The sequence below is a fragment of the Delphinus delphis genome, chromosome 2 (assembly GCF_949987515.2).
Source record: "Delphinus delphis chromosome 2, mDelDel1.2, whole genome shotgun sequence".
Lineage (NCBI taxonomy): Eukaryota > Metazoa > Chordata > Mammalia > Artiodactyla > Delphinidae > Delphinus > Delphinus delphis.
In genome coordinates, this window is record NC_082684.1 from 29,724,526 (window position 1) to 29,750,252 (window position 25,727).

The 25,727-nt window shown below is 37.3% G+C and overlaps 1 protein-coding gene across 4 annotated transcripts in view; it reads right to left on the bottom strand.

Annotated features, from left to right (window-relative positions):
• Window positions 1–25,727, bottom strand: part of RBM25 (RNA binding motif protein 25) — a 56,152-nt gene that overhangs the window by 14,400 nt on the left and 16,025 nt on the right. For all 4 annotated transcript variants that reach the window (XM_060004278.1, XM_060004276.1, XM_060004279.1 and 1 more), the window contains 10 exons: window positions 19,948–20,005; window positions 18,983–19,143; window positions 13,970–14,155; window positions 12,207–12,260; window positions 11,872–11,955; window positions 8,121–8,407; window positions 5,927–6,149; window positions 5,729–5,818; window positions 3,077–3,150; window positions 1,429–1,579 (listed from right to left, as the gene is read on the bottom strand). In XM_060004278.1, coding sequence (XP_059860261.1) covers window positions 1,429–1,579; window positions 3,077–3,150; window positions 5,729–5,818; window positions 5,927–6,149; window positions 8,121–8,407; window positions 11,872–11,955; window positions 12,207–12,260; window positions 13,970–14,155; window positions 18,983–19,143; window positions 19,948–20,005 — 1,368 coding nt within the window. The remainder of the gene's footprint in view (window positions 1–1,428; window positions 1,580–3,076; window positions 3,151–5,728; window positions 5,819–5,926; window positions 6,150–8,120; window positions 8,408–11,871; window positions 11,956–12,206; window positions 12,261–13,969; window positions 14,156–18,982; window positions 19,144–19,947; window positions 20,006–25,727) is intronic.

Consider the following 25,727-nt stretch of genomic DNA (forward strand, 5'->3'; position numbering starts at 1 on the left):
AGCACATTAGAAAACAAAACAGACTCATACAGAGAACAAGTTGGTGGTCACCAGAGGGGAGCAGGATGGGGGGTAGGGCAAAAACGTGAAGGGGATTAAGAGGTACAAACTTCCAGGCTTCCCTGGTTGCGCAGTGGTTGATAATCTGCCTGCTAATGCAGGGGACACGGGTTCGAGCCCTCGTCTGGGAGGATCCCACATGCCGCGGAGCAACTAAGCCCGTGAGCCACAACTACTGAGCCTACGCGTCTGGAGCCTGTGCTCCGCAACAAGAGAGGCCGCGATAATGAGAGGCCCGCACACCGCGATGAAGAGTGGCCCCTGCTTGCCACAACTAGAGAAAACCCTCGCACAGAAACGAAGACCCAACACAGCAAAAATAAATAAATAAATTACTAAAACTCCTACCCCCAACATCTTTAAAAAAAAAAAAAAGAGGTACCAACTTCCAGTTATAAAATAACTCATGGGGAATGTAACATACAGCATAGGGAATATAGTCAATATTGTTTTAATAACTTGGTATGGTGACAGATGGTTACTAGACTTATCATGGTGATCAATTCATAATGTATACACATGTCAAATCACTGTTGTACACTTGAAACTAATATAATACTGTATGTCAACTATACTTGAGTAAAAATCTAAAAATGAAAAGCACATTAGAAAAAAAGTGCACGTAACAACATTCCCACTTATAAAACTTATGTGTGAGGGGGGTTATAAGAATCAGCCAGTTTTTAATTTCTTCATTACTGTGTTCTATGTTGTCTGAACTTTCTATTTACTTATGTAAGTACTTAACAGAAAAAAATAACACTATTTTATTTTGAAGAATAAAAGGGACATGTAAGAAGACATGGTTCCTGTTAATAGCATATAACAGATTTTTTAAAGTTGATATGAAGAATTTATAGTATTAAGATCTGTGATACACTAAGAACTAAAAACTTTTCTAACATGACACTATTCTTAAAAGCAAGAATGGGTATGCCATGTCCTATGACAGTCTTTTTCATTTTTAAATGACCAGCTGTTCATGAAAACATCTTTATTTTGGAAATAAAATATTTAGGGCGGTAATGAGAGAATTCAAACTACAAAAGTCATTAAGTGTCAGAGCACATATAAGAAGGACAGTTTCTAGCAAAGTTACATTAAAAGACATTCACTTAATAAGTAATACTTCACAGAAATAAAGGAGTAAGACATATAGAAGATGTTGAACATAAAGCTGTAAATCAACTAATACTGATGACTTACATAATAAAATAAAGAAAAAAATACTAATATCCTCCCCCCAAAATAGCAAGATGCATGGAGTGTAAACATTTCCCTTATAAACTAAACTATATCATAGTTGGCTGGCTTAAGATGACATGATAGCCTTAAAAGAATATTGTTATGGATGTCATAGTATCTTACCCTCTGGAGCTCTGCATCTGGATCCGGGTGCCCTTCTGCCAAAAGGCGCTGCCTGATTTCCTCTAGCTCTTCCTTCTCTCTCTTCCTATCCCGTTCATCTGCTTCCATTTCCTTTTCCCTATCACGCAACCTTTTCTGAAGAGCGCTTCCTCTGCAAAAGTAAATAACAGGCCTTATTTAATACTCAGGTCTAAACTACTACACATAATGTCTCCAAAAGCAAGTTCTTTCCATACTAACAGCTGCATGCTAAGAGACTGAAGACTGTCTTAATGCTCTATATCTGTAGAACACCCAAGACAGTGTACTCTCTGCATGTTAATGTTTACTAAGTCAGCACTGTCTTGTCACGTTATCACCATGCCTCATTCTTAAGTCACTCTAAATGAGTATCTACAAGTAAAAAAGTAGCTTTCAGAGGGAAGAATGCTCTCATTTTATACCTATTCCACAGGGAAACTAACAAGTAATCTGTGTTGTCTTGGAGGCCAAGTTGTGAAAAATTAATACAAGGAGTAGTAATATCCCAAATATTAGTTTTGTACCTTTAATTTAAATCAACTCCTTTCCTTGTGGGGGAAAAAAAAAATTAACAGAAGCAGCAGGGCATAATCAAGAGAAAGCAGAGGTTCTATTTAGCACTTTATTATATCTCAGAATGTTGAAATAATGTACTGCTAATCTATGATTCAATAATTTTACTTTGCATTTTCTACAAAGTCAAATCCTTGGCATTCATTCAATTTAAAGTGTTAATCCAATGTTTTGATTATTTCAGCTACAGTGTATTAAATTATATACATTAAATGCATTCACTACATGACTGTATCATGCCAGGCACATGAGAAAAAAATCAAAATATTCTTCATAACCTTAGGGAAATTATAGTTTGGAGTGGAGGGAGCAGAACAAAGCAAACAATTTTACCAAAGTGCCGTAAATGTTAGAAGAATGAGAACAGTTTAGAAATGCCACGGGAACAGATATCAGGAAATGCAGGCTTCACAACTCTCACTTCATAATAGTATAGCAATTGGGTGAAGGAGGGCGGGAGGGTGTTCAGATTACTATGTAGCACTCTAGAAATTCTTGAAGACAAAAATTTCTAGGCCACCTTAGATAGTCATAAAGGCAAGTTATAATTTGCTATAAAAACTGAAGTTCTTTAAAACACATGAGGGACTTTCCTGGTGGTCCAGAGGGTAAGACTCCGCACTCCCAATGCAGGGGGCCAGGGTTCAATCCCTGGTTGGGGAACTAGATCCCGCATGCATGCAGCAACTAAGAGCCTGCATGCCGCAACTAAAGATTCTGCATGCCACAACTAAGACCCAGTGCAGTCAAAATAAATAAACAAACACACATTTTAATAAATAAATAAATAAAAAATAAAACACAGGAAGAAAAGTTAATTTGTCACAATACTATTATGAACCTTCCTCCAAAGAAGGTGCATAGAATTGTCAATTCTTTTATAACAGGCCCGGACCCCCGGAAAACAGCATTATCAACTATGGGGATAATTACAAGATGAATTCAAAGATTTCTTTCTTACTCCACTGAGTGAACTTGCACTCTCTTGTAGACAAGAGAAAATACAGCTAATAAAAAGCTGACAGTATGAGTTCATAAAGCAAGGCTTCTTTACCTGTAATATTTGGGATCATCTCTATCATCATCATAATCTTCTAAGAATTCTTTTAGTCGTTTAGCTTCTTTTGCCTTTGAGGAAATGAAGGACAAAGTGTGCAAAATTAACATAGAATTAATTTAGATTACCCCCTCGCCCTTTCTTGGGAATAGATTTTTCTTATCCATACCACTTGAACTTTTTCATTCTCATAAACTTATATATTAAATGTAAGTAACATTAGATTTTTAAAATCTTTTACTCTTAAAAGCAAGTCAGATTTAGGGCTTATCCATGAAATGAAAGCCACATATACTGATGGTATGCTACAATAAATTTTCTCTATGAAGATACACTTCAAAGTACAGTAATTTTTTTCTAATGAAACCTAAGCACACCAAGAAAGAAAACTGAAAGTTATCTTATTGAATCTGTTAACCGGACAAAAATATTTTATGTTTCGTTTATAGGTAGATGATGATACAAGTAGTTTTTATGAATTGCAGGATTAAAAATTTAAATCACGTTTATGCATCAATCGAAAGGTAATGCCTGCCTAACTTTGAGTAAACAAACCATGAAAGTACATGAATCTCTTATTCCTATTTTTGGAATTTTAAATACAACAACTATTATATTTCACAGAAATTATATCTAATTATATGTAATATACAGACATAAAAAATACTTTAAAGTATTTATAATCTACATCTCTATCTACTATACCAACAATATTATATACAAAGCAGATGTAGGTTTATGACTACAGTAAAATATTAACACATTTCATCCAGTTCAAACGTTACACCTTTCTAAAGACTTCCCCAATATAACCATCTATTCATGACCAACTCCTTCCCCCAGACAAAATTAATCACTTTCTCTGTACTCCACTCCCAAAATACTGTGAACACACCATTATCATACCTTAAATACTCACACACACAATACAGCAACCAGTTCATCTCTCTGACAATACCACCCAATTGTTTAAGAGTTTGAAGCATTAGTTATTCTTGTACACCCAGTACCTAGCACAAAATCTGTCAAATGCATTCAAGTAGATTGTCAGGTAGCGATGACAATATTTACAAATATCTAAATAAAACACAGGGGACTTCCCTGGTGGGGCAGTGGTTAAGAAGAACCTGCCTGCCAATACAGGGCACACAGGTTCGAACCCTGGTCTGGGAAGATCCCACATGCCACGGAGCAACTAAGCCCGTGCGCCACAATTACTGAGCCTGCGCTCTAGAGCCCATGAGCCGCAACTACCGAGTCCACATGCCGCAACTACTGAAGCCCATGTGCCTAGAGCCCGTGCTCTGCAACAAGAGAAGCCACCCCAATGAGAAGCCTGCGCACCACGGCGAAGAGTAGTCCCCACTCGACAAACTAGAGAAAGCCCGCATGCAGCAACGAAAACAAATGCAGCCAAATAAATACACACACACACACACACACACACACACACACACACACACACACACACACAGAGGAAGGCCCATAATGTACGTACTAAAGTATTAACGTAAGTCACCTTTCATGAGGTGACTTTTTACACTATACACTTCTGCTACTTGAACATTTTTTAATGAGCAAGTAACTGCTTTTCTAACTGCTGGATATTTTTTAAAGCTCCCAAGCAAAAGATAACTAATAGGAAATTTTTCTCTAGAAAAACAGGTTTCAGATTTGCTTGCAGGAAGCAGAATCACTTCTTCAAATAATTTTATGTCTCTTACTATATTATTCTCTATTTTCTAACCTACGGTTTAAGAAGAAATTCTAGAATGGGAGCTACAATCCAGGGAAATCAAATTATTTTAAATAACTGTAGGACCTTAGAAGACCTACCATCCGGAAAACTATACTATCTAGTTGCTGCATGCACTCTTTTGGTTACTTACAAAAATTTCCTCTATGTCTCATGTTCAAAAGCTATTTGAAGAAGATTCCTAACTTCAGTAATGTTTTTGGAAGAATAATCTCCAAACTGGAGATAAAGAAGTCTTCATGAACTTCTGGCTATGATAGAACATACGGAACATAATACTGAAGCAAGTACTATGATAAAATAAATTATCTTTTTGTCATTTTACTTAGGTAACAACCTTGGCCAATTGCTTTCACTGTTACAGTCTATCAAACAGCGTAAATGAAAAAAAAACAACATTCATTTTTATGATTATCATGGAGTTAAAAGGAAGGATAATGTAGTAACATAAGGAAAAACAATAATTTATAAGCACTATATACTGAAGTCAATAATTTTGATTTCTAAAAACAGGTCTTCTCATGAGACTATTTCCTTCATCCAAATGTACTAGACTAAACAGAATATCAAAGCCTCTTAAAAGCCTCTTGAAATTCAAAAATACTGCAGATTCTTAATCAAAGAAAGGTCTATAAATTCTCATTTTATACTATGACAGATTTACTTTGACAGTATGCCAAATGGTAATTTAGTTTATAGGGAGCAAAAACGTGAAAAATAGGAGGGAAAAACATTTTGGTGTACTGAAATTGTCCCAAAGCTACTTGAAATATATAAAAATTATCTATACTGGGAGCTCATACTTTTTAACTATGAAGTCACTTCTACTTAACAATAAAGATTTGATCTGATTTTTATCTGAAAAATCACTTATTTTTAACCAAGAAAATTACCATTTCTCTTCTTCTTTCTTCTTCTCTTTCAGCCTCTTTCTCATACTCCCGGGTTTTCTTTCGTTCTCTGATTTCCCAATTCTTAAGGCGCTAAAAAAAAAATTGTCAAAGCTTAAAAATGTATACAAAGGGTTCTAAAATTTTTGACTAACCTACTAAGTACCAAGATTTAAGAATAAAAGCTTTCCCTCAATTTACCTCTTGATAAGCAGCCTCTTTCTCTCGGAGCTTTCTTTCAAGTTTTCTTCGTTCATATGCATCTTCCTCATCCTCTTCTCTGTCCCGCTTCTTGTCTTTTTCTCTCTCGCGCTCCCGTTCCCTTTCTCGCTCTCTCTCTCGCTCTCGTTCTCTTTCTCGTTCCCGTTCTCTCTCTCTCTCTCTTTCCCTCTCCCGTTCCCTTTCACGATCTCTGCTCTTTTCTCTACATAAACAAAAGATTTAAAAAATCGGTCAGTCTTTGTGTTTTCGTTTAAACCCAAGAGAAAGTCGGACAACATATATTATGAAATAATATATAAACTCACTAGCCAGAATTTAGCATTTGGTTTCTGCAGAATTGTAAACTCCTCTTTACAAGTCAGAAAGATGTAGAATATAATCCTGGCCCCAAATTCTGAACTGCTTTCTAAACTCAATGTTAATGCTTATCAGCATCTCAGAAAACAAACAAAAAAACCTAGATATGAGAAATACTAAGGGCCAACGAACATGTTACAAGATAGTCTACTTCACTAGTAATCAAGGAATACAGATATGGGCAAAGGTGAGAAGCAAAGAGCATTCTGGCATGTTGCATGGGTAAACTAGAACTACAGCTGACTCTTGAACAACATGAGTTTGCATTGTGCAGGTCCACTTATACAGAGTTTTCTCAATAGTAAATACTACAGTACTACACAATCTGAGGTAGGTCAAATCCACAATTGGTTGAATCCATGGACGAAGAACCGCAGATATGGAAAACCGTGTATACAGAGGGCCAACTATAAGTTATACTCGAATTTTTGCCTGCACAGAGGGTCGGCACCCCAACCCCAGCATTGTTCAAGGGTCAACTGTACATCTATCAGTAATAAAAAGTTCTCAAGTATTTAATTCAGAGTGATAAAACCAAACTGCAGATTTGTGATACCATGGATATAATTATACAAATTTATGTATATATATGATATGAAACAGTACACCGTAGTAAAAGTATAAAACCACTCATTTTAATACATGTCAAATTCTCAATAGTGGTTATTCAAGAGAATAATGGTTATTCCAGTGGAAGAAGGAAGGGAAGGATTTTAATGCCCACTAAAGATAATAAGAGTCCTGAATTCCAGTTCCAGCAACCGGTGGACCTCCCTTCAGCTATAATCAGGTAGAATAATATCTCAACCCAGTAATGTATATTTGAAAACTAGCTTGGGAAAAAAAAAAGGTGGGATTTCCTCTCTTCCCTCCGTCTACTGGCTTCCTTCTACTTATGCCCTTCTCCACTTCCTTTGTTCACTTTTGCTCTACCTCATTCCTAAAGAATTTGAGATATGTCATATGAATTCAGTATAATTATGAAAAAATTTACATAAAACCAAACCAAACCAAAGTGAAATAAATTACTAGAAGCCATAAAGAAACAGTAAACTTAGAGCCTGAGAGGTTAAGTTGTGGCCACGCAGTGGGCTATAGGACCAAACAGACACCAGGAGCTAAAAGCAGTGGTACTAGAGCCGATTTCCCACTAGAGGGGACCTCAATCAAACAGTGACTAGAGAAAATGCCCACTGACCAAGTGAGAGAACAAGGAATCATGTCTATTCAAAACACTGGGTGGACGGCTGGTGTGTGCTGGTTCTGTATAAAAACTGGCTTCAGACCGAAACTAACACTGAAGTTGAAAATTGTTAATTTAACCAATATATTTTTCTTTTTTTTTAGTTTATTTACTTTTGGCTGTGTTGGGTCTTCGTTGCTGTGTGCAGGCTTTCTCTAGTTGCGGTGAGTGGGGGCTACTCTTCATTGCGGCGCGCGGGCTTCTCATTGCGGTGGCTTCTCTTATTGCGGAGCACGGGCTCTAGGCACGCGGGCTTCAGCAGTTGTGGCTCACGGGCTCTAGAGTGCAGGCTCAGTAGTTGTGGCACACAGGCTTAGTTGCTCCGCGGCATGTGGGATCTTCCCGGACCAGGGATCGAACCTGTGTCCCCTGCACTGGGAGGCAGATTCTTATACACTGCACCACCAGGGAAGCCCTTAACCAATATTTTACATGTGTGTGAGACAGCAAGCCAGGTATGCTTTGTGTCTCAGGAAGTTCTATCACTACATCCATGCAAATGGCCCAAGAAGAGTACTAACCTGCAGTTCTATTAAAGCTATCAAGCATACAGTAACTTCCATAAAGCCTTACCTTGATCGACTGCGATCCTTATTCCGATCTGAACTCCTTTCTCGATCACGGTCCCGATCTCTCTCTCGATCCCGATCTCGATCTCTCTCTTTTGTCCGGTCACGATCCCTATCCCGTTCTCGTTCCCGCTCCCGTTCCTTCTCCTTTTCTCGTTCACGTTCTCTTTCCCTTTCTCGTTCCCGTTCTCGCCTTTCTCGTTCCCTTTCACGCTCCCTCTCTCTTTCTCTCCGTTCTTTCTCAATTTCCTGTCTTTCTTTTTCCTTTTTGCCTTTCTCTTCTTCCAGTTTCTAGAAACCAATAAAAGTACTTTTAGAGTTAACTCTATAGCTCCAGTATTGAGACTTTTCCCGGCGCAAAGCCCAATATTGGGAACGACCAAAAAAAAAAACAAACCCAAACCACTGGTACTTCAATATTAAATACTTGTGGTTTTACTTAACAAATAAAACTGAAGCAATCACAAGCCTAGATAGATTTCGTGCAAAACCATACACTCTAAACAGACCAGGAATCTCCAATCTTGGATGCTGGGAGATTGTGTCAAGTGTGGCTGACCACTCAATGATTATGTAGTAACTAAAATGACCATGAGGAGTGTGATGGTTCATAATAATTTCTAGAAATACAATCACTTGGCTACAATGTAATTCTTCCCATTATGAATTTCTTTAAATCAGTGGGACTACTGCTGCTACTATAACCCCAGACTTCCCATTACCTAACGATTATTAGTTGAGTGTTTTAAAGGGGAGGTGGGGGAAGAGAGTCAGGTCACTGGAATGCAACTAAATAATCTTCTGCCCTCTGGTTTGCCCACCCTCCAAAAGACAAGCTGAATTCAGCCAATATCTACCCTATCACCTATGGAAACATTTACTCCCACCATTACAAGATGGACAGCCCACCAAATACAAAAAGTTTGAAAATCACTTGCTTCAAGCAAAAAATGTGCATAATCATAATATTTTTATTTAATTAATTTTTGGCTTAATGTTAAAAGCAACATATTTATGCCCATTATGCCTATAAGACAATGAAAATACATTAACAGTGATAAATCCATCCTTGGAAGGAACGATTGCGTATTAACTTACAGATGCTGTGCTAGGACATGGATCGCCAACACTGGATTAACCTTGCCTACAAGCTATGCTTCTGGGAGGAAGAGCAAGTACATGGTTCACAAATAAACCAAATAACATTCAGACCAAGTTTGTACCCTGACAAGATTACCAGTGCACCACACGGTTTCTACACAAACTCAGAAAAAAAAATACCCCAAACAGGAAAAACAAAAACAAAACATTTTTCCTTTGGTTCCATGTTTAGTGTCACCGAAATGAAATTTAAATGACAACAATAAAATGTGCATTTTTTTCTTTTCTCAGTCATGTAAAGCATTTAAAACAACTTTAAAAAGCAATCTTACCTGTTATACTCTCTTTCTCTTGCTCATGGATCAGAGAACTGATAGAAGATTACGAAAGAAAAGCTAATGCATGAGAAATCAATATATTCAGCTGTGGTGCCAGTCTTATATCAAAATGGAACGCAGGCCAAGCCAATACTGAATACATTGAAATTACAAAGGGAAGAGAAAAGAAATGGCAAAAAGAGGACAGAAACTGAAAACTATTTAAAGGGGTAAATTCTAATTTTTGAAACAGTACTATAATGGAATAAAAAAATGTGTATTGTAAAATGAGGCTAGACTACATAAAACTTACCTCAGTGTCATACACTTATAAGAAATTTATTTCTGAGATAATAAATACTTACAGATTATTTTAGCTGTTCCAATAATAATTTCTTTTGTAGAGTCCCTCAATTGTTTTATGCTTGCCTATTCACTACACTACTTATTTCTTAAATGTATAGTTCCACTTATGTAAATGATTTGTTTCAGAACTCATTTCAAAAGTTTTGTTCTAAGTAAATGAAAAAGTGAGTGAATCTTGTCCATATTAAATGCAATTCTAAAAGATTGTATTAGATTATGTATGCAGTAAATAGATACACACACACGTATATATTTTTTAAGACAAAGACTGGAGAAAGAGGAAATGAGGTGGTCTAAAAAGACATAAGAAAGTAGTGAAATAATGAAGAGGAAAGGACAGAAAAAAAAAAATCATAAATCTTACCTTATTCTCTCTTCAGACTCGTCCGTGCTGTAAATGGACGCCCCCTGCCACGCTGATACCCTGACAGTCTGTGGTTATTTAATAAACTCATACCAAAACATGCAAAGGTTCACTGAGCTCAATTTTTGTTACCGAAGTTTCAAATATCCCCTTTAACCATACCCCCCGATAAAAAAAACTGTTTTTCTTTTTCACTTTGATTTTTATTTTTAAAACACATTTTGGAAATTCAAAACATTCTCCCCACAGTGAAATACGTGTAAGGCAGTCAAAGGCCTGACAGCTTCTCAAACTCTGAAGCAATTACCTTTTGAATTAATTTTTTGAAACATGATTTCCTTATACTTTACCAATGACATGACAGGATTTAACAAATAAAAGGGGGTAAACCACACACACACTGTATACCATTTTCAAGCTTGCTCAGAAAATTTTGAGTACTGAACCTAACCAAAAGCATTCCTCTAAAATGACTTCCCATGGACTAACTTTTTAACTCTCAAAATTAATCTGGGAGAACTACAGTTGTGCTTTTAGACATACTTAATTCCTGAAAAGGCCCTGTGTATGTGAGCTAGGGCTCGGCATCATGATAATAATGTGTTCAGCAGCATCGATTCGATGGCATTAATTGTCAACATGGGATTTCGAAAGCTATAAGAAAAAGTAAGATTAAATAAAAGAAAAAATGAACACTTAACATCTCACTGAGTTAAAGGTCACTCAATCTTAGGAAAGAACCAGTAACATCTTATTATCTCTAACATCAAAATACATTTCACGCAGTGTCTGCATTTCACCGTCCATAAGCATCACCTTCAACACCAGGGAACATTCACAGATGCACTGTCATTGAGAGAAGCTTTCAATAGGCAAAACTCGTGAGTGGGATTTACTATGAACAAATACCCGTTTCCAAGCCAGTTACCCCTTTGCATATTTTTCTGAGGGGGCATCCATAAATATAATAAAAAACAGAAGCTCATACTTACATCCTATTCCTTGTTACTTTCCAAGCTGAGAGTTTCATCTTGCATTAGTCACCATATGATCTCTATCATAATGGTGGGGGTCAATGAATAGATTAGCTTTATGGGAATTTACAGTTCTTCCATGCATCTAAAATTTGGTAAGTCTGGTAACCACTGACCTACTTTTTAAAATCTCCCCCTCTCAAATCTATACAAATATAATCTTAAATTTTAATCTCAGCTCTAAAGAAAAGGTTTTCCTAAGATTAAGTTAAATAACTGCCCCCAGAAATACACTACAGTGTATGTTATTCTGCTGCCCCCTTGAATCTAGTTTAAATCTGACCTTGATGTTTATGTTGAAATCTAAAAATAAAACTAGCTTTTATTCATATTAAAGTGAGATGACTGCAGAGTAGTCAGTAACTGAAAAAGCTACGTACAATATGCCAAGGACAACACTAATATGGTAATGGTCTTCTGTTTCTTTGTTTCTATCTAAATATCAATTAAACCTATATAAAAAGCATTTAAAATTATATTCTACTGTAAGGTTGATTTTTCTTTTTTTGTCTGTTTGCTTTGGATTCTGTAAAAAGTCTAGATTGGTATCAAGTGAAAAAACAAGAATACTACCTTGTGTGTGTCTCTGAATTTGCTGATCTCTCGGGATATCAGGTCTCTTTTGTCTTCTTCCATTTCTATAGCATTTATATCCTCCTAAAAGACAAGGGGGACAGGTGGGAATGCATAACGATCAATCTACACTGATAGACAGAAATTAAAGGTTAGATGCTCTGTACAGGTTTTTTTTTCTGTACAGGTTTTACAAAAGACAGGAGTAAATAAAAAACTTATGTAGTAACAAATCCAACAATCTAAGTTAAATAGTAAAGAGTTAGACAAGAATCACAAATCTGGCAATTAGCAGTAAACGTAAGTTATTGCCAAAGTCTATAATGTAAACTAACCTTAGTGATGAGTGGATAAGGGATCAGTGGGGCCACTGGAAATCTGCGAAAAATCTGCGGAAAAATCCACAAAGATTAAAACAAACAAATAAGCGTTCATATTACTCTGAAAAACAATTTTCTGTATGTTTATACTGTAAGCAAGATTTCTGTAACATTTTCTTGATTTCAAATTACTTGATAATAAAAAAGATTTCACTCACTCTATAACCCCTCCCATGACCCACCACTTCCTCTCCCTACAACACCCCCAACCAGTGGAATAAGGAGGGTCTCGCACTAGCAGTGCTTCTTCCTTGATTCCTTCCAAGACAGAGGAAACAATCATAACAACAAAATTTACCCATAATTCCTGCCATAGAGCAGAATTTCTTGGATTCTCTCCTCCCAACCCGTATCAAACAAATATGTCAAATTATTTTCTCCTTTACCATTAATGGGGGAAGAGGAAGAACAAACCCTACAGGTCTTAATTACCCTATACCTGACTGACTCTTACCAATTACCATTCCCAGTGACTGGCAGTTCACTAGACAGGTTCTTATGGCCCCATGAGGAAGAACAAGCCAAGTAATAAAAATGTATCTGGGGCTTCCCTGGTGGCGCAGTGGTTGGGAATCCGCCTGCCAATGCAGGGGACACGGGTTCGAGCCCTGGTCCGGGAAAATCCCACATGCCATGGAGCAACTAAGCCCGTGCACCACAACTACTGAGCCTGCGCTCTAGAGCCCACGAGCCACAAGTACTGAAGCCCGTGCACCTAGAGCCCGAGCTGCACAACGAAGAGTAGCCCCCACTTGACGCAACTAGAGAAAGCCGCACGCAACAACAAAGACCCAATGCAGCCAAAAATAAGTAATAAATAAATTTATATATAAAAAAGAAAATGTATCTGATGTATCTGGCCACGAAGAAAACTGAAGATGGACTAATAAGGCAATAAAATGCAAAATAGTATGAACTATAACTACCTCTTGATATTAAATCACAATATATGTTTCATAGTACTACTTTTCCAGGGCATATACAATCCATTCATATAATACACTTCCAATATTTTTAAAGAACACTCCCTATAATTTCTCTAAGTATATTCAAATTAAATGAATATAAGAAAACCAAACATTTTCTCTCAACCTGGACTCCCTATTGTTCAATTAGCTTAGGATGACAAAAGTAGGTGATGATATAATACACTGGGGAGGAGTGTTTCATCTCATGATGTTCTTTCATAGTACTCCAGTTATAAGGCCAATAGCACTACTGTCCATGGAAGGAAATGAGACGTGGCTTAAAAGGAAAGGTGGCTAAAAATTTGAAAATGGGTCAAAATCCTCACTGAATGAGACCTGGTATCCCGCTTGGAGTAGAGACAGAAGAAAAATAATAAGGGAGTAAGGCAAAACAAGGCCAACCCCTTTGTGACAAAAGGGGAAAAAAAATCTTACTTTGTCCCTTAATATCAGTTCCTATTCATCACTCAAGTCTGGGTTTTTTTTTTCCCCCTTACTTAATGAATCCACAAATATGCACAAGCTTCCATGTCACTGCATTTCAAACATGCGAAACAGGAACATTGTGGTAAAAAAAAATTAGGAAGTTAGTTGGTAAAACATGGTCAAATTAGCCTTAACAGTATATTGTTAAAAACGCTAGTCATTCTACTTTCCCCTCAGAAGTTGGAAATAATGAAAGCACAAGAGTGACAGTACAAAATGTAAACTGTAGGAATGACTCTGTTGTCAGAAATCAGTAACACATACGTCCTCCTTCTTTTCCTTCTTCTTCTTCCTGGGGTGAGAGTCAGATTCTTGCGAGGGGGCATTGAGCTCACTGGAGTATTCCCGTATTAAAACTTCAATGGCCCCTTTGATCATCTGATCTCTTCTCTTTGTTTCTTCATCTAAGGCTTCTTCGTCATCATTAGTGACAGTTTCTGGCCTGGCATTCTTAAAAAAAACAAGGCAGATTCAGGAGAGGGAAGGGGAAAATCAAACAAGAAAATCAAAATCATTCTAAAACAAGTTAGTACACAAAACAAACGTGTTTTCTCCCAAACATCTCTGCAGTCCTATTAAATGCAGATTTGGATTTATTCCTAACTTCACAAAACTAAACTTCATTTGTTTTATTGTTTTTTCCTTCGATACACTGCACTTTACGATTTTCTTTTCCTTTCTACCCTTGATAGTTAACATTCTGACCCCTAACCAGCTACAGAAAGACTGAAATCACAGGGCTAGCGTACTACACATCTGCAAAGCTTTCACAATTTTTCAGATTGTCTTGCTCAATACCTGCACAGACTAATGATGTTTACTGAATAACTCATTCAAAGTTGAAAACTTTATTACATGAAAAAAGCAAAATACAATTTTATGTACACTATGGTAGCCACCATTTAAAATAAACAAAAACAGCGACTTCCCTGGCGGTCCAGTGGTTAAGACTGCACTTCCACTGTAGGGAGCGCGGGTTTGATCCCTGATCGGGGAACTAAGATCCCATACGCCGTGCATATGGGATCTTAGTTTATTTATTTAAGAAATTTATTTCTTAAATTTGCTCAACAAACTCTTAAGAGCCTACCCTATGCAAGATACTATGTTAGATGGTACAAAATTCAAAATCAAAAAAATAACTTGCCGTTAAGCATTTAACAATACAGGGTAAGAGAAGATTATGATAGAGACAACTTTCACGTTAAGGCATTAAATGTGATATTATAAAACTAACCACTCTTTACTTTCTCAAACCTGCCTCTTCATCTAATATTCTTGTAACCAACTTTCTACTTGGCATCTGGGATAAAGAAGAGATGCTTTAACCAAGGACTGTAATTAAATTGTTTACATTATTTACCAAGAATACTGTAAACTAAAATTGTGGTGATGTGCTCCTTTCTTATTCTAAATCAATAACATATCACAATAAGGTCTTTAAGCAGCTTTCACTAAAATCCCTTCAGTGATACTCTGCTTCTCCAAAAGTTTTAAATGAAAGACTTAAACCACCAGTAACTTGTCACTGAAACCGTAGGTCCTGAGATACATATGGCTATTTCAACCCAAATACTCAGCTGTTGAGACCTAAATTCTTTATTATGAAAATATACCTCATGAGGGAACATCCAGTCTGTCTTCAGCATTTTCCCTACATTCTAAATTTCTTTCCATGAACCCTCTACATCTCCATGCTTTTTTTAAGCATAAGGATTGAGGTGGGGTTATAAATCCAAAGGCTTACTCAACTAAAAATACTCATAGCCCCTAAATTCCCTACCACCATCATCCTAAACCAAAACTTAAATATTAGTATAGCTGGTCTTACCTAAATTAGAAGTAAAGCATTTGGAATGAACTAGTTCACACCACCTTACAAATGACTACTGCCCCTTGATCTATAGAGAAAATGTACATTTTTAGAAGGAAAGCTTATGAGCCCAAATCTCTTAACCAATTGTTAATGTAAGAAAAACAAAAGTAGCAATATATACCATGGAAGGAAAAGTTATTTTTAGTTTCAACTTAAACTCTACCTCTGGGTCCTGAACCACAGACAGTTTCCCGATTTCCGGTTTTTTCTTCCACTTCAGAAACAGAAAGCACATTCAGTAATACTGAGCAGCAAAAAGTGAAGGGTTTGGAAGTACAAGAGGATCAAAGAAATCAACTGAATATCTGAGATGTTTACATGGCCCACCTATTTGGCTCTTTTCAGAGGAATTAAAAATTTCCATAGTAAAGCTGCTAGCTGGAGAGTTAGAAAGCAGCTCTACTAGACTCACTCTTTGGCACTGACCTCCTAGAGTTCAAAACAAGAACTTCTTTGGGAACTAAGCAAATGCAGTTCTTTCTTTTGAGAAAATGTAGATTCAACCAGACTAATTTCCAGGCAAAGATGTGAAGATGTTCCTACCTGCAGTATCTGATCTGTCCTCAATTAAAATGTAAAGCAAGCAGCTCTTTCCAAAGATTATTTGTACTTCCACCACTTGGCAGAGTTCATTCTTGAATGTGTGATTAACAAGCACTATCTGTGACGATCAAGCAAATATCTCTACTCCTATACCGCTACTGCTGAACAACCAGAAAGCAACAGGACAAGGACTAGATCAGCGTGGCTGCCCCAAACGAAACACTTTTACTAAAGGTCATAAAAGTTGCTTCTACAAATTCTGCAAAATCCAAATAAAAGCTTTTAATCAAGCTACTACTCAAGGCATATAATTCCTCTTAAAATTCTGGGTCAGGAAAAATCTCTCTTTCTAGCCAAACTCGTGGTTCTTTTTCAATCGGAGAACTATACAACTAATAGTATTTTTTCTTCTGTCTGGGAATCAGGAAAATGTCTGGATAGGTAGCATACAAGTTTCTCAATGTCTCATTCTCATGTCACCTACTTTAAGTCAGTATTTTCTAAATTTCTCCAATAAATTGACAATAAAAGAGAAAGAACAAGTATACTTTCACATCTTACCCTGAAAAATCATGACAAACCTGCAATCTACTCCACAATATACTTATATTTGCTTAAGCTGTTTGAAAAAAAATTTTAACTGACAGAATTGCTCAACATTTTCATTTTACCAGTATTGTTGAGTAAGATCAACACTCCAAGAAAATATACCATGTTTGTATAATGACTTTAAGTACCTCTGGGCCATGCCAAACACACCCAGAAGTCATGTCTGTTAATTTTTTAAATTTCATTTTATCTGAAATAACCGTTCTGTTTTTATTGGAGGTGGCTTCAATTCCATTCTTGAAGAAAAATATAAACAGATTTCAATTGTGATTCCTCTTATTAATGGTGATTACAAGATAAAGTCACATGATTATACATTTCCTTATTTATTACATAACTATACAGATTTACTTCATGCTCAGCGAACACCATCTGCAAATGCCACCACTTAAACCGCCTCACAAGCTAAATTTCAAGCTCAGTAAAACAATGAATCCAGGGAATTATATAAAAAACTTTGAAGACACTGAATGCATGCTTTATTTTAAAAAAGAATTCAGTTATCACAGCAAGGAAAATCTAAGAAGTCTTGTTGCAGACAGTTGGCTTTTTTAAGGTTTTACTGGTATGACAGGCAACAGTGCTCATATGAGATAAAATACAATTTCTCTGGAGTGTAAATTGTGTTACTTCCTTTTAAAGCTAGGGAAAGACAGTAAGATTACCAGGTGAGCAACATAACTGCAACTGTTATAATAAATGCTCTCCCCATTCTTGTTATGAGCAAGACCTTAACCCAGGTTCTGTGGAGGTACAAGATGAAAAAACATAGTCTGTGAATTTATTGTCCTGTCTATCTTATAATCAGAGAATGCGGGATACGGGAACGAAACAGGGTACAAGGAGCTGTGAGAGAGCGATACAAACAATACATACTACAAAGCAGACTGATGTAACAACAGTAAAATCCTGTTTTATATGAGAAGAGAGGATTTACTTCTGCCTGAGAGGAATCTAGGACTGATGTCAGCTATATGAATCAAGCAACATTTTAACTACATGGATAGAATTTCAACAGGGAGCTTGGATGAGCAACAAGGACATCAAAGCACAAAGGAGTTTGTAGGGATACATGACTGACACATGAAGGGAATTGATGGAGAAAGCTAGAAAGGTAGACTGGAGCAAGCCTTGGATGCCATGCTAAGAATATGGGCTTTACACTGTGAGAAATTCAAAAGCATTAGGATGCATGAGCAGGGGGCTGACATAATTATACTTATGTTTTAGAAATATAGGGCAGTACTGTAACAGGCAGATGAGAAGAAAACAATGTAGATAAATCAGTTAAAATACTATTAAAAATCCAGAGAAAGACAAGATTAAGTGAAAAAAAGCTGTTTACAAAATAATACTTCAGAATTCAATCCTTCATTTATAAAAGGAAAATAAACTCACATATTCCAATTAAAACTATACTCACCCATACAGAGAAAAATGCCTGGAAGAATATGCAACAAAAATGTCTACAGTGCTTACTAATGATGATAGAATTACGGTTGATACTTAACGTCTTCTTTATAGGTTGTTCTATTTTTATGAATTTTTTTTACAATGTTTTTGTAAAGGAGGGAGTGGTGGAACCAAGAAACCTATTTCTACTTTGAATGATAGTGAAAAGCCTGAAGAGAGCAAAAAGGCTGTTTTGTTTTTGTAGAGACAGAAAGGTAATAATCAATCTATTTTAGATCTGTTCAGCTTGACGTGTCAAAAGGAACTAGGAAGGGAAAACAAGGAAATATACATTCAGGTTTTAGCTATTTTTTGCTTTTGTTGAGAGGCAATAATAATGTATACATTACAACATACAAAAATTTCCTTTACTTTAGCTTCACTTAATAGAGCCACCACCAGATGACAGCAATAAGACTTATTTTCATTCATTTTAGAACCTGTGTACTTCTAAACGAGAGGGCAACTAATAAAAATTTCGTAGGTTGAAATATATTTTGTACTTACTTAAAAGCTGCCTTAATGAATTAGCTCTGTTTGGAATAGTCTGTACCAGTGTTTTCTCTGGCAAGTTAACCTTGTCCAGCCTCCCTTACTACCTTCATCCCAACCTGGAACAAGCAAACCAACAGTCATCCACCCACTATGGGTAGATAAAAGACTTAAAGTAACTATAAACTATAAAAACACCCTCTTGATGATCTTGTGAAGCCCCGTATTAGATTTTTTATAATGAGACGTATTTACACTGAAAGAGCAAAGCTGGCCTAGAGAAGACAATGCTATAAAAAACATACCCCATTAGAAGCTTTCTTCTTTGCTTTCCATTCATCCAGTTGTGCCTTTGTCTTTGCATCAACTTTAACAAGTAGCTTCTTCTCTCCAATCTGCAGGTCATGCAATAACCTGAGAGCACGGAGGGTTGATTCAGGCTCCTTATACTCACAGAATCCAAAGGCTAGCAATGGATGTAAAAAATTAGTGAAATATCAATACAATTATGAAAGATGAAAAATATTTATGAAAAACTGAAATCATTACAGACCAAACATTATAATACAGGGATTATTTATTTTGTCACTCTTCCCTTTCCTGCAATTACCTTTGATACGGATTTCATTTTTAGTACCCTCAAACAACCAAAAGAAAAAAGAGAAAACAAAAACAGGGGAAATGGGGCTTCCCTGGTGGCGCAGTGGTTGAGAGTCCGCCTGCCGATGCAGGGGACACGGGTTCGTGCCCCGGAGCGGCTAGGCCCGTGAGCCATGGCTGCTGAGCCTGCGCGTCTGGAGCTTGTGCTCCGCAACGGGAGAGGCCACAACAGTGAGAGGCCTGCATACCACAAAAAAAAAAAACCCAAAAAACAGGTGTCTCTACCAACTAGTATGAAAAGAACAGTTTGCTTTCAAAACTAAGAGGTTATCTCATCATCTCTTCTCCTACTTTCTTCCTAAGTCCTAATTGTTCCATCTTGATCATACACTCCTGCTCTGAAACAAAAAGGACTTCTTAAAGTTATCTTATAAGAAACCAGTTAGTCTGAATAATTTTTTTCCCTCTCCTACCTCCTTCACGTTATCCTTTTCTACTTTCTCATCTCAACTCTCAGCCAACATCTTCCCAAATGCCTTTAATCCTATTAAAGAGTGAAGACAGAGTGCTAGTAAAACACTCCTATGGTTAAGGACAATGAGTGTAAATGCAAATGTACTTATGCACACAGGTTAAGATGATCTCAATAAATAAGGAAAAATTTACCTACCTTGAAGTTTTCCAGACGCGCCTTGTACTCTCTTCCAGCTCAAAACCAAGCCACATTTCTGTAAAAGAAAACAAACAAAGATCTTTACCACCTAAGCTAATTTATCATGCAAATACGAGCACAACTATATTCCCGCTAGAAAAAAATAGAAGTTAAAAAAAAAAAATCTTGTCAGCAACTAAATTTTGCAATTCCCAGAAACCTACTATATGAAAGAAACACACAATAAATCATTTTAAAGGAAAATATAAATTCTTACTGATTCTTATTTGTATAAAAGTACCTACCTTTCAATAAATTAGACACTTTACAGTTATATTTATCCTACAAACATATATATAAAACCAAAATGCCCAAATATTATAATAGTTAAACTATAATAAATTTCAGTAAATATTGAGCTCATAAAGACTCTGTTTTAAAACACATGTATATATTATAAAGATTTTTAATGACACAGGGAAATGCTTGACATGGGATGCAAAAATACCTTGAACCATGAAATTGCAGATATACAGTAAAATTTTTAACTATGTAAAGAAAAAAAATTTCCATAAAGTGATCAGAAATATTCCAAAATGTTAATGGGGCAGGTTGTCTGAAGGGTGGGATACTGTTACACTTTGTTTACTTCTAAAGTTCTTAAATATTAGTTCTAATTATTAAAGTAAAAAACGAAGGTTTAAAAAAAGTTTTGTGGAAAATAATAACTGAAGATTGCCTCTCAAAGCTGAGAAATAAGTGGAGTTTTCTCTGAAGGGAAATATCTTTCCCTTCAGAGAAATTACTAAAATGATAGTCAAAGAACTGGGACTTCCCTGGCAGTCCAATGGTTAAGACTCCACGCTTCCACTGCAGGGTGAGAGGGTTTGATCCCTGGTTGAAGAACTAAGATCCCACATACTGTGCAGCGTGGTCAAAAAATAAATAAATAAAATAAAATAATTTACATATATATATATATATATATATATATATATAAAAGAAAATTTCCCAGGACTTCCCTAGCAGCACAGTGGTTAAGAATCTGCCTGCCAATGCAGGGGACACGGGTTTGAGCCCTGGTCCAGGAAGATCCGCGGAGCAACTAAGCCCATGTGCCACAACTACTGAACCTGCACTCTAGAGCCCACGAGCCACAACTACTGAAGCCTGCCTGCCTAGAGCCCGTGCTCCGCAACAAGAGAAGCCACTGCAATGAGAAGTCAGCACAATGTAGAGTAGCCCCTGCTCGCTGCAACTAGAGAAAGCCCACGTGCAGCTATGAAGACCCAATGCAGCCAAAAATAAAAATAAATAAATTAAAAAAAAAAAAGAATCCACCTGCCAACGCAGGGGACATGGGTTTGATTCCTGGTCTGGGAAGATCGCACATGCTGCAGAGCAACTAAGCTCAGACGCCACAACTACTGAGCCTGTGCTCTAGAGCCCGCGAGCCGCAACTACTGAAGCCCGTGAGCTCTAGGGACCGTGTGTCACAACTACTGAGCTCGTGTGCTGCAACTACTGAAGGCTGAGAGCGTAGAGCCCATGCTCCGCAACAAGAGAAGCTACTGCAATAAGCCCCCACTCTCCACAACTAGAGAAAGCCAGCGCGTAGCAACGAAGACCCAATGCAGCGCACCGCCCCCCCCAAAAACAAAGAAAAAGAAAATTGTCCGTAAGGTCAAACATAGCATAAGGAACAGCAGCAGAATTCAATAAAATTTTGCAAAGACAGAAGATAAATGGATGGATAATAACTCATTCAGTAGAGCAAAGAAAGCTATGACACCAAGTGTCTACAGAAGCAGATACCGATAAGAAGAATTAAGCTAACTGATTCTACAAAACCCAGTGGATCCAGACTGGGCGGGGGGAGGTACAGGGGAGAATGGGGCTTAAGTGTGAAGCTGAATAAAAACAGGTTCTTGCCTGAGAATACAAATATGGAATAATCAAAGCCTCAGAGGTTTCAAGCAACTACCCTATCCCCACCCCCAGAGAAGATAGCCTGAAGAGTTACAGTCTGAAGAAAGTGAACAGAACAAGCTTGGGATGTGGAGCACCAGATCCGAAAGATCTGTACGAGATACAGAGTGATTAAGAAGGGAAGAAAGTAAAGGTATAAGAAGTGCTTGAACTCAGTCCTGCATCTGCAACCTCATACAGGCAGCCAATCATAAACTCACTAGGCATAAAATTGGAAATTTTCTAGAGAAACCAACCAGCCTCAAAGAAAAGACTCCACGGATTAACATTTAAAACCTCTGGCTGCCATTTACATTACCCTACAAAGATGCCCAACATTTTACAAATTCAGCTTACGCACACAAAAAGCCTTTTAATCCCTAACTCTTAAATATGGACAATCAAGGATCACCAGACATCTAAGTAAAGCCTTAAAAGTGAAAGAGAAATAGAAGAGAGAAATTCAGGAATCCAAAGATAGCTTAAAAAACACTCTGCTGCATATATAAATCAACAACAGTTTTAAAAAGGGATGTTTCAAACTGGAAACATACACAGATGTCCACACAAAAACTTGTACACAAATATTCACAGCATTATTATTCATAATAACGAAGTGGAAACAATCCAATTGTCCATCAACTGATGGACGGATAAACAAAAGGTGGTACATCCATTAAATGGAATATTCTGGCCATAAAAAGGAACAAAGTACTGCTAACAAGCTACACTACAGATTTATGCTAAGTGAAAGAAGACAACACACAAAAAGCCACAAATTCTAAAATTCCATTTACATAAAATGCCCAGAATAGGCAAATCCATAGACAGAAGGTGCAATAGTGGCTGCCAGAGGCTCAGGGGAGGAGAAAATGGGAAGCATTGTTAATGGGTACAGGGTTTCTATCTGGGGTGGTAAAAATGTTCAGGAACTAGACGGTGGTGATGTTTGCACAACTTTCTGAAAATACTAAAAGCCACTGAACTGTATATTATAAAAGGATGAACTTTACGGTATGTAAATTATATCTCAATAAAGATGTCGTAAAAAATGTCCTCCCAATGTTCTACTTTGGGAAAAAAATGGCATCATCTTGTAAAAGTGTAGATAAGCATGCCCCATGATTCAGAAATTCCACTTCTAAGAGAATACATGACAGAATTTCTTTCATGTTCACCTAGGAAGACGCACTATTACCACTAATTATATAGCAAAACATAATATCAAAAAAAAGGAAAACAATCCATATGACCATCAGTAAAAAATTTGACCATTTATGGCATATTTCTATAATGCAATGGTATATAACAGTGAAAAATAAATAAACTACATATAGGCTGGGTGAAAAAAGCAAATTTTGGAGGAATACAGAACTAAAACTTACAAATTATAAATGTTTATTTATATAAATATATAATTAAAGTAAAAAATATGGACAGGAATGATAAACACCAAACTTAGGATAGTGGATTACCTCTGGTTATTACCTCTGTGGAAGAAAGAAATGGAATTAGAACCTTCATGTTTTGTTTCTTTGGGATAAAAATCTGAAGCTAGTATCACAAAATATTAAGATCTGACTAAGCTAGGTTTTGTGTTTATTTTCTAAACGCCTTTTTTAAAACACTTCTGAAAGCAAGGATCACATGATTTATAAAACAGAACTGGCAATATGTACGTTACTGATAAAATGAAGAAGGAAAAGATTTTAAAATAACTTCTCAACACAGTGGAGATTATGGAGGGAGGGAGTATGGACAGTGTTATTTTTCATTAAAAAAACCATTCAGGGACTTACTTCCCTGGTGGCGCAGTGGTTAAGAATCTGTCTGCTAATGCAAGGGACATGGGTTCAAGCCCTGGTCCGGGAAGATCCCATGTGCTGTGGAGCAACTAAGTCCACGAGCCACAACTACTGAGCCCACACACCACAACTACTGAAGCCCGCATGCCTAGAGCTCGTGCTCCTCAACAAGAGAGGCCACTGAAATGAGAAGCCCCGTACTGTGGCAAAGAGTAGCCCCCACTCGCCGCAACTAGAGAAAGCCTGCGCGCAGCAATGAAGACCCAATGCAGCCGAATATTAATTAATTTAAAAAAATCATTCAGTATTTTTTCACTTACAGTGTGCACGTAGGGACTTCGCTGGTGGCGCAGTGGTTAAGAATTCACCTGCCAATGCAGGTGACACGGGTTCCATCCCTGTTCCGGGAAGATCCCACATGCTGCAAAGTAACTAAGCCTGTGAACCACAACTACTGAGCCTGCGTGCCTAGAGCCCATGCTCCACAACAAGAGAAGCCACTGCAATGAGAAGCCCGTGCACCGCGATGGAGAGTAGGCCCTACTCGCAGCAACTAGAGAAAGCCCGCGAGCAGCAACAAAGACCCAACGCAGCCAAAAAAAAGTGCTTTAAAAAAAATGTGCATGTAGCACCAGGATAAATTTTTAAAACTAAGAGACAAAGGAAAATCAATGACCAAGTCAAAAAAACTTATATATGCTCAGAATAAAAACTGCAAAAGGCGTCAATCAATCACAATTAGATGCTAAAATTATTGTTTAAAGGCGGCTAAAGAAAAAGACTCACATAGTCCTCAAATACTAACCCAGAGGTTACTTATTAGAGAAAAAGGGACTAAAGGTACCATTACAATGGAGAGATCTGACCACCTTAACCAAGTAACTAAACTTAATACCACCAAAAATGGGACCAAGAGACGTGGTATGTCTCTTGCTATGCTGCACCTGAAAACAATGCACCACCCATGAACCACTCTTACAAAGAATGCTTACTCTGAATCTAATTATGAGCAATCAATCAAATTCAAATTGGGAGAGACATTCTGCAAAAGACCCAGGCGCTTCAAAAACATCAATGTCATGAAAGACAAAAACAAGCAAACAAAAAGAGGCAGGGAACTGTTCTACAATAAAGGAAATGTCTAAAGAAACATGACAATTAACTGCAATGTATAGGGACTTCCCTGGTTGTCTGGTAGTTAAGACTGTGCACTCCCAATGCAGGAGGGCCCGGTTTGATCCCTGGTCAGGGAAATAGATCCTGCATGCCACAACTAAGAGCCCACATGCCACAACGAAAAAGATCCCGCATGCCACAACTAAGACCCAGTACAGCCAAATAAATAAATATTTTTAAAAAATAATAATAATAAAGGGCATCCCTGGTGGCGCAGTGGTTGGGGGTCCGCCTGCCGATGCAGGGGACGTGGGTTCGTGCCCCGGTCCGGGAGGATCCCACATGCCGCGGAGTGGCTGGGCCCGTGGGCCATGGCCGCTGAGCCTGCGCGTCCGGAGCCTGTGCTCCGCAACGGGAGAGGCCACAGCAGTGAGAGGCCCGCGTACCGCCAAAAATAATAATAATAATAAAAATAAGTGATACATATATATATATATATATATATATATATCCCTGACTGGAAATTACTGGAAAAATTAAATATGAACTATATGTATTTTAATTAACAATACTATATCAGCCTTAAATTTGATAATGGTTTTGTGAAAATGTAGGAGAATATCCTTGATCTTAGGAAATATAAGAAGTATTCAAAGGTGAAATTAATGTCACAACTTACTCTGAAATTACTCAGAAGAAAAAAAATCGAGGGGTGTGTGTGTGTGTGTGTGTGTGTGTGTGTGCGCGCGCACGCGCACGCAGAGTGTGTGTAAATATGACAAAATGTGTTACAAGGGTGTTCACTATTTAATTCATTTAACTTTTCTGCAGGACTGAAACTTTTCAAAATATAAACGAGGAAATTATTCAGAGCCCTCTTGCTAATTTTTCTTTAGTTTGAAATTTATA